At 45.1% G+C, this 9,563-nt stretch overlaps 2 protein-coding genes across 2 annotated transcripts; both read right to left on the bottom strand.

Annotated features, from left to right (window-relative positions):
- Positions 1-595: 595 nt before the first annotated feature.
- LOC120700991 (TPD1 protein homolog 1A-like) lies at positions 596-1,181 on the bottom strand. Its single transcript, XM_039985169.1, has 2 exons — positions 1,124-1,181; positions 596-909 (listed from the first exon to the last, which is right to left on the bottom strand). The coding sequence occupies exons 1-2, from the start codon at positions 1,179-1,181 to the stop codon at positions 596-598; spliced, it is 372 nt and encodes a 123-aa protein (XP_039841103.1).
- A 6,146-nt stretch (positions 1,182-7,327) lies between these two features.
- Positions 7,328-8,246, bottom strand: LOC120701505 (TPD1 protein homolog 1A-like). The gene is made up of 2 exons (XM_039985525.1): positions 8,140-8,246; positions 7,328-7,941 (listed from the first exon to the last, which is right to left on the bottom strand). The coding sequence occupies exons 1-2, from the start codon at positions 8,195-8,197 to the stop codon at positions 7,628-7,630; spliced, it is 372 nt and encodes a 123-aa protein (XP_039841459.1). The 5' UTR covers positions 8,198-8,246; the 3' UTR covers positions 7,328-7,627.
- Between the last annotated feature and the right edge of the window lie 1,317 nt (positions 8,247-9,563).

The following is a 9,563-nucleotide window of genomic DNA, read 5'->3' as shown; positions in this document are numbered from 1 at the left end:
TGCACCTCGCCAGCGCCGCCGTCGGCAGCCCCTTCCTCCTCGGCCGCACCACCCTGCCCTCCCCACCCCGCATATCGCCAGCACCACCGCCACAAGCCCCTGCACTCCAGGGCCATGCCACTCCGCCCTCCCCTTCCCGTATCTCGCTGCTAATGCTGCCGGTGTCCCCTTCCTCCTCGGCTGTGCCACCCCTCCCTCACCACCCTGCAGCTCACCATTGCTGCCGCCACCGGCCCCTCTTCTCTAGGGCCGCGCCACCCCCACCCTCCCCTTCCCATCGCTCGGCGCCAACGGTCCCTTCCCCGTAGCCAATCGCTGGCTTCATTAGCACGCCACCTCCACCATCCATGAGAAAGAGGAGGAACACAATTGCGTGTGAGAGAATGACGTGTGTGGCCACTAATAAGGGAAATAATGCCAATCCAATTTGTAAAACCTCTTTTCTGGAGCTAGAAGCACTATTGTAGCCAAACACCTCATTCCAACAGCTCCAACTCCATCTGAAGTCAGCTCCAGCTGGAGTTCTGGAGTGGAGCAACACCACTGGAGTTGGATCCATGCCAAATAGGCCCTTATTTTAGAAGTCATGTAAAGCCTAGCATTGGGCCTGCACACTCGCTGGCGCCATCTTGAAGTAATGGCCCCAAGCATACTGGAAGGTGACGGACTCAGAGCTCGGGATCCGCCGGCCGCCGCCGAGGAGGTAGGCGGACCCGTTCCGCCGGAAGAGCTTTGGGTCGATAGGGGTGAAGCTAGAGAAGCCGTTGGACCGAAGGTAGACGTTGCTCACGGCACACCGGCACCGGTTGGTCACCGTCACCTGAAACACCATGTCAATCCCGTCCACCTTCTTCCCGGTGTTGGTCTGCTCGACGCTGACGCTCGACGGCGTACACCCCTGGCATTCCGCTGCCGATACGGTTTCAAGAGCAGAACGGTGTGACAAGTTTCAGAAAACAAAACAGACTGACAGAAAACTAAATGAAAGGCTGCTGCTCTTATATACCGAAGTGCCAGCTTGCAGCTGCAGAATTTGAACTTGCTCCTTACAAAAATACAGGGCTGCTGTTTTTTTCCTAGCATGACAATTTCTTTTTGGTGATTGTTGATCGAAAGTGTATACCTTGCGCAACCAGGAGCAGCAGAAAGATTGCAGCGGTGATCTTGATAGACCGCGACATGTTTTTGGCTTGCAGCAGAGCTCGCTTTGATCCTTTGAACACAGCGGATCTTTTCATGCATGGGATGGAATGGCGTGAGCATGGTTTGGTATTTATAGAAGGGCGCTTGTGAAAGATGGATGTCCCCAGTGGAAGAACGAGACAGATGTTTGGCACTAACGATGATGATGGAAACGGATCGGATTCCTAAGGAAACGGATTTTGATAGGACTTTTTACAGTATTTTAATTTAGAATCTGATTGGTTGAGTGCCAAAATGTGCTCTGCCAAAATATGGGTATGCCTATAAATTTGACATTCATTTGATTGATTCCAAAAAAATTGGCATGACTTAAATTGGCAACATTCACATGGCCCCACATTTTTGCAGTTTGTGCCAATTCCCTCTTCTGGTACTTCTATTTTGGCATCAAACCAATAGATGGCTCAAATTTGTCCATCATATTCTGGCACCCAACCAATTGTTATTCTTGCTCATATTTTGGCAAATAAATTTTGCATGCACATATTTTTGCATACCAATGATTTGATAGGGTAAATTTTGGAACCTAACAAATGGGGTTTTGGATTCGCATTATGAGAACATTTAGCTAGTTTATTTATTGCTACTTCTAGAATACAAAATTATTATACATGTACAGAATAAAGTATAGTAATATAATAAAGATAGCGAGTAAAAATAGTACATTTATCAAAAAACATTAATAAATAAATACATAACAATAAAACTAGAAAATAAAAATATATTTTGCTAAATATATCAATAATTTATTAATATATAATTATAAAACTATAAAAGTAATTTCACCCATAAATTGATAAAATAAGAATATTTAAAAGTAAACTTATTATCTTCTTATATATTTAATATAAAAATTTATAACATTGGTTATGGGAAATGGAAATTATTTTTCAAAATAGTTTCAATGAATATGGATATTGTAACACCCCGCCCCTCATCACCGCACAGCCTAGCCCTTTCGAAGGGTGGACCTGCTTATACATAGCACCTCACTTATGCTTTTGTCCTCGCATCGTGTAAAAGGGTTAACCCAAAGGTGCTGTGTCTGGAGGACAAAGGCTTATAAGTTGGCTCCACCCTTGCTCAACTAGCAAGGTGGTACTAAACATGTGCACGCAGCACTCATGGGCCACAACTGGGTCACATCCAAATTGGGCATGATGTCACCCCCACCCTCAAAGAACCCGACATCCTCGTCAGTCCAACTCATCCACACTGGGCAAATGTCTAAGAAATGTTTTCCCTTGGCGCACGCCTGCACGTCCAGTGCTGACGCCATATGCCATGCCGTGTGTCCCTAACCGGGCACACACATGCCATGCACCATATGCCCACACACTGAATCATACGCGCAACCGCGAGGGTTGGCTCTGATACCATTTGTAACACCTCGCCGTCCAACACCGCGCAACCTAGCCCTTTCGAGGGGCGGGCCCTCTTACATATAGCACCTCACTTACGCGTTCGTCCTCGCTTCGCGTAAAAGGGTTAACCCGAAGGTGCTATGACTGGAGGACAAAGGCTTATAAGTTGGCTTCACCCTTGCTCAACTAGCAAAATGGTACTAAACATGTGCACGCAGCACTCATGGGCCACAACTGGGCCACATCTAAATTGGGCCGGATGTCACTGATATGGGTAGTGTCGAATATTATCGAATACGGTAATGGAATCGGATAGAGCAAACAAATAAAAACTGGATTCGGATGTATCCACTGTACTACCATATTAAATTTGAATACAGATACGGATATCTATATTGATATGTAAGGAGAGATACGAATATGGTATCCACATTCCCATTTCCATCCCTAAGGCACCGTGTAATAGCAGAGCAACAGTATGAGGTGCTCTTTTGGACCAAGGGATTTTGACATCCTGATCCGTTAGTATCATGATCTTGATATGTCTTACTAGAGTAATTTAGATAGGCTGGAGTGGAGTGTAACGCCATGAAATCGTATTTTCTATATGGAAATGGAAGATGAATAACGCGGTAATAATGCAATGCTGCACCTAAAGGTAAACTTGACTGCATGGACCAAAGCCGTTGACACAAAAGCTAGCAGAGTCCAGCCCGGAGATGGCTTTCCTCGAGTAACAAACTCCTAAGACAACAACTAAAGTTCAGACCGTAATTTCCGTGAACCAGTATGAAGTTAAAAGGCATTATACTTTGGTCTAAGAAAAACACAGAAGAAATTCTTTCCGCGTACATATTTTCTATGAAATGATCCACACTCATAGTGGTCGGCAAAGTATACAAACAATGAAGTCAACCAAGAGTGAAGTCATTGCCGTCATGTGAACGGTCACTCTATAGCAGCTTCATCTTTTTAGATTAAGGATAAATTTGGCCTTCTATATCCGCCTTGAGGATATATACAGCCAATGGTAACAAAGAGTTCTTAGACTCTAATCCTCAACAATTAGGAGCTTAAAAACGCAAGAAGGAAAACTCCAAGACAAAGAAAAATTAGAAGAAGCTTCCATCTTCTTCTTTGTAAAAATTAGAAGACTAAGTTTCCATCTTCTTCTTCATCCATGTGTCAATCTTCATTGTCATGATTCATCTTCTGTTCATTTCATCTGTCGTCTACTTAGAAACTTGATGTTGAACTTAGCTGCTTTCTACTCCCTCGGTCCCAAAATACAAGTCACTCTAGAAATTCTAGGACAAATTAACAAGAAGTTAAAATGACCATGTTTGCCCCTATTTATTATCCATATTTGACAATAATTGATTCTTGCATGCACATGCACTTTCTAAATAGGGTACGATGACTTGTTTTTTGAGACAAGTTTTGAATCCTAGAATAACTAGTTTTTTTGGACGGAGGGAGTATATCTCACAACAGACTCCGCCTTGGGTAACTAATGTCGAGCCAAAGGACTTCCAAGGTGACGCCTTCAAGAAGGACACGACATCGAGGACACCATCGTCGCCCATCCGACGAGCTGGAATAGAGTATTTCACCTAGAAGATCCATGACCTTGCAGAAAGCAACACAACCAACGCCCTAAGAGAGGGAAATGACACCTAACGGCATCACCATTGCAAGAAACCTGTCTACATCCCGCCTCATAGCATGAAGGGGTATCAAGACATCAGCCTCTCGAAACCCCCCCCCCCCCCCCCGTCAGCACCATGGTCACCTGAGCACGTAGGCACCATCTGTCTCACTACTGACAGTCTTACCAGCTTGGTGCAGCCCTTGCAGACCGGCTCCGCCGCAAGGCGTTGATGAGGGAGGGGGTACCACCATAAGGCCCGCTGCATCGGCAACTAGTGCAACATAGATGAACGCCATCTCCCCGTCGCTGAATCACTACCGGCAGCAGAGTAGGCCATGTAGGGAGCTGGGCGACGGTGTGCTCACATACTGAGCTCTAGCCAATACGGTGAAGCACTCTGTTACTTTGCACCCTCGTTGTTGTCGCCCTCTATTTCGTCTGGCTCATTTGTGGCAGCCACCATCACCACCCCCACGCCGCCAGTGGAAGGGCCAGTCACCGCCACCGTGTCAAGAGGCAGATCTAACTGTGAGGCAACTAGATCGGCAGTAGGGGCGAATCCGGGTGGTGACGCCGCTCCAAACGACCTAGGTTTTTGGGATGGAGGTGGTGTTTTTGGGATTCGCTTTCTTGGGTTCAGCTTCCATCAGAACCATCACAGGTTCTCGAATGTTTCTTGTAGATCATTGATGAAGTCGTTTGAATGTCTGGTTTTAACAACCACATCATCCTCGTACGCTTCGATGTTGTGATGTAGTTGATTTGTGAAGCAGAGTTGTATCGCTCTTTGGTATGTGGCACTTGCGTTCTTCAGTCCAAAAGATATGGTCTTATAGCAATATGCGTCGTATGGGGTGATGAATGCAATCTTGATCTGGTCTTCCTCTTTGAGGGAGATCTGATGGTACCTTGAATAGTAGTCGAGGAAGGATAATAGAGTGCAGCTAGTGGTGGAGTCGATGACTTGTTCTATCCGAGGTAGCCCAAAGGTATCCTATGGACAGTGCTTATTGAGATCTGTGTAATCAACACACATTCTCTACTCGTTGTTGTTTTTCTTTTTCACGAGTATAGGGTTGGCTAGCCACTCTTGACGGTAGACTTCTTTGATGAACCTTGCCGTGAGTAGTTTTGCTAACTCCTTTTTGATAGCTTCTCTTTTGTTCTGGGCGAATTGCTAGAGGAGTTGCTTCTTTGGGGTAGCTTTTGGGTCGACTTTGAAGGTGTGCTCTATCAATTCCCAGAGTACACCCAGCATATCCACTGGTTTCCACGCAAAGATATCTCGGTTTGCCCTAAGAAAACTGGCGAGTGAATTATCTTATTTGTCGTCTAGCCCCACTCCAATCAGGGCTGTCTTGGAAGGGTCGCCCTCTTGTAGCTGGATGGCCATTGTGCTGACCTCAAGGGGTGGTTTGACCTGCCCCGACTTCTTGGTCAGGATTTCCATCCTTGATTCAGAAAGTTGCTGAGCAGTGGCGAGTACTTTGATGCATACTCGATGGCTTTCCAATCGCAGTCATATGACTTTTTCAGGTCGCCACGTAGGGCGTTGGGTCCTGACATCTTGAGCAGGAGGTATATGCAACGCGCTACTGCCATGAACCTGACCATGGTCGGCCTATCCAAGATGGCGTGATAAGATGCCTCGATATACGTGACTTCGAACTTGATGTATTCGGTGTGGTAGTTCTGGCGAGTTCCAAAGGTAACTAGAAAAGATACAGTGCCGAGTAGCATTTCCATGTTACCCGGGACAATCCCATAGAATGAGGCTTTGTTTGGGGGTTATGGAGTTGATGTCAAGCCCCATCTTGTGCAGGGTACTCACAAAAAGCATTTCACTCCACTGCCACCGTCGATGAGTACTTTGGTGAGCTTTACGCCTGCCACCATGGGGTCCAGACGAGAGGAAATTTTTCTGTTTCAGAAAAGCTGGTCCATTGATCTTCCCTAGAGAAAGAGATCTCGACCTCGCTATATTTTAAGTACCGTGGTGTGGCTGGTTCTATGGATAGGATTTCCCAGAGCGTTACCTTTTGGGCTCGCTTGGATAGGAATCCTGTTCTCCGCCGATAATGACATTGACTACTCGGTTTGCATCTTGGTAGTCCTTTGCCTTTTCTAGGTCTTTTTTATCTTCCTCCTCTTCTTCATCCTTTTTCTTATTGTTGTTGTAGTTAGGGAGGAAGTTGCTGACTGCCTGCTTCAGATTTCGGCAATCTTTGGCCGAGTGCTTGCCATCTGGTTGGAATGGGCATTTCTTCGGCAAGAGTTTTTTGAACTGCTCCTGGGTAGAAGGTTTCTTGCCGCGTGGAGGGCGGTCAAGTGTCGCGATGTGATCGTCTAGCCTTTGCTTCTTTCCTGAGTCTGATTGATCTCTAGGGCCCTTATTGCGGTTGTGGTTGCATTTGGCATGCCTATTGCCATTGTTCTCATCGCCACATTTTGGGAAGTGGTCATTTTCCTGCTCTTCATTGTCAGCCCATGTTGTCATCATGTCGTGAAGTTCTGCGATAGTCTTGGGGCGTTGCCGAACGAAATCTCTGAAGATAAACGGCCGGCCAGGCCTTGGTGGAAGCAGTTGATGATGTCTTGTTCAGTGATGTTGGCGATGGTGGCACGCTTCTCAAAGAAACGTTCGAAACTTCGAATCCGACATAGACAACATAACTAAAGATTAAAAGGAATCTAAAGCCTGCGTCAGATTTTTTATGACTGGAGAGCCACACATTGGTTTGGTGTCAACAAATAAAGTCATGCAGGAAATTAAGGAGCATGCATTGCATATGCTGCCAGTGCCAGATCGATATGCTCAGACCAAAACAAGATTAGTTCATAGTCATTCAACTGACGGGTCACTATAAATTCTGATATGACGGTGGTCCCATCTTATACATTCCATCCGTCGAAAAAAATTCTTGTTGAACTCTTCCTTGAGTGTAGCAGATGAGGAAACATTGTTGTTCATACGCATTAATCGCTGGCTGCTGGCGAACAGGAGTGCAAAGATAGAGGAGAATTACACTGGACACAGGCACACAGCTTTGCTCTTCGGAAAAAAAAAGAAATGACTCAAAATTAAGCAACGTGACACTTACTCTTTAGTAACTCTTACTCTTTACTTGGCTACTGTAGGTAGCTCGCACATACAAGGCATGCCTACATACAACAATCATAGCATATATATATATATATATATATATAAAAGGCACGTTTAATTTGATAGAGCTTCACTCCAAAGTCACCTCTACAACTTCAGAAATTTTGGATTGCGAGTATTTAATCGAGCTGTCTGTTCTTAATTTGGATTAAAAATATAGATTTAAACCTTTTTATCCTAACCTGCAAACTCTAAAGTCTAAACCCATGATCCAAACAAGCCCTTATTTTTGAAGCCACATAAAGCCTAGCACTGGGCCTGCACACTCGCTGGCGCCATCTTGAAGTAATGGTCCCAAGCATACTGGAAGGTGACGGACTTGGAGCCCGGGATCCGCCGGCCATCGCCGAGGAGGTAACTGGACCCGGCCCGGCGGAAGAGCTTCGGGTCGACAGGGGTGGAGCTCGAGAAGCCGTTGGACTGGAGGTAAACGTTGTTCACGGCGCACCGGCACCGGTTGGTAACCGTCACTTGAAACACCGTGTCGATCCCGCCTGCCTTCTTCCCGGTGTTGGTCTGCTCGACGCTGATGCTCGATGGCATACACCCCTGGCATTCCGCTGTCGATTTCAATAGTAGGACGATGTCAAAAGTTTCAGAAAATAAAATAGTCTGACAGGACACAAAATGAAACGTCGCTGCTCTTGTACCCAAAGTGCCAGCTTGCGGCTACAGAATTTGAACTTGCTCAGCACCAAAATTCAGGGGAACTGTGTTTTTTTTTGGCGTTGATCAACACTCTGAATGTTTATTCTTACCTTGCGCGGCCAGGAGCAGCAGAAAGATTGCAGCGGTGAGCTTGATGGACGGCGACATGTCGTGGGCTTTAGCAGAGCTCGCTTCAATCTTTAGAACACAGCGAGTCTGTCTAATGCATGGGATGGAATGGTGTGAGAAAGCTTAGGTATTTATAGGAGGGCGCTTGTGAAAGATGGGAGTCCTCAATACAAGTACGGAACAGATGTTAGGCACTGCGTAGTAGCAGAGCAACAGTATGAAGTGTTCTTTTGGACAAAGGAAATTTCTCGTCATTCATCATGTAACATCCTGATCCATTACAACCATGATTGTGACCAATCTGACTATAGTAATTTAGATAAGCTGGAGCCATGTGCAATCCAAATCTAGCGCCTCAGGGTTAACGCTTCTAACCGAGCCAGTGGAGGTACTAAGAGAATATTAAAGGGGACTAGACAAACATATACCTTCATGTAGAAAGTTATTTTAGATTTTGCATTGATTTCCTACACAAATTTAGTCCAATTTCATTAACAAATCATATACTATGCATTGTTTTTTTGGTTGGGGGTGACCATGGCCCCTACCAGTCACCCTCAGTCCCTTCACTGAACCGAGCTAGAATACATATGCAAAGGAATTAGTACTTCCTCCGTTACAAATTATTAGTCATTTGACTTTTTTAAGTTCAAGTTTGACCACTCGTCTTATTCAAAATTTTGTGCAAAATATCACTTCTTTTATTGTGGCTTGCTTTATCAATACAAGTTCTTCAAAAATAACTTAAATTTGACTATATTTGCACAAGTTTTTTTGAATAAGACGAGCGTCAAACTTAGTGTCAAAAAGTCAAACGACCTATAATTTGAAACGGAGGGAGTAGTTGCTAAAGCATGAAGCAACCTAATCATGTTGAATAACTTTGTTCTATACGCGAAGAAAAATACCCTGATGAGTGTAACATGGTCGTCCATGAAATTGTATCTTCTATATATCAAATTGCATGGAGGGATTTTCGTTGTGGGTGGATCACTTGGACAAACGCAGCACCACGAAATTCTGCACCACGAGGAAAAGTTGACTACATGGACCCAAGCCTTTGACCCAAAAGCTAGCAGAGTCGAGCCGATGGTTTTCCACCCATAACAAACTCCCAACGCAACAAGTAAAGTTCCGAACGTAATTTCCGTGAACCTGTCTCTGTCTGGACTTAAAAAGTTAAAAGGCAATATGCTTCTTGGTTTAAGAAAGACAAAAGATATCGGATATGTATTGGTGTCCGTGTGTTAATTTTTAGGGATCTAAGTGATCAAGTCGTGGACAGAGAGGTTTGATCCGACTCGCATACGGGGTGGACTAAGGCCCACCGGTCAATAACACAGACAGACCAAACCAACGTATCAAACCAAAAATTTGGATGGAAACCTTACTCGCTTTAGTAATA

The sequence above is a fragment of the Panicum virgatum genome, chromosome 3K (genome assembly GCF_016808335.1).
Source record: "Panicum virgatum strain AP13 chromosome 3K, P.virgatum_v5, whole genome shotgun sequence".
Classification (NCBI taxonomy): Eukaryota; Viridiplantae; Streptophyta; class Magnoliopsida; order Poales; family Poaceae; genus Panicum; species Panicum virgatum.
This window is presented reverse-complemented; position numbering and strand designations above follow the sequence as displayed.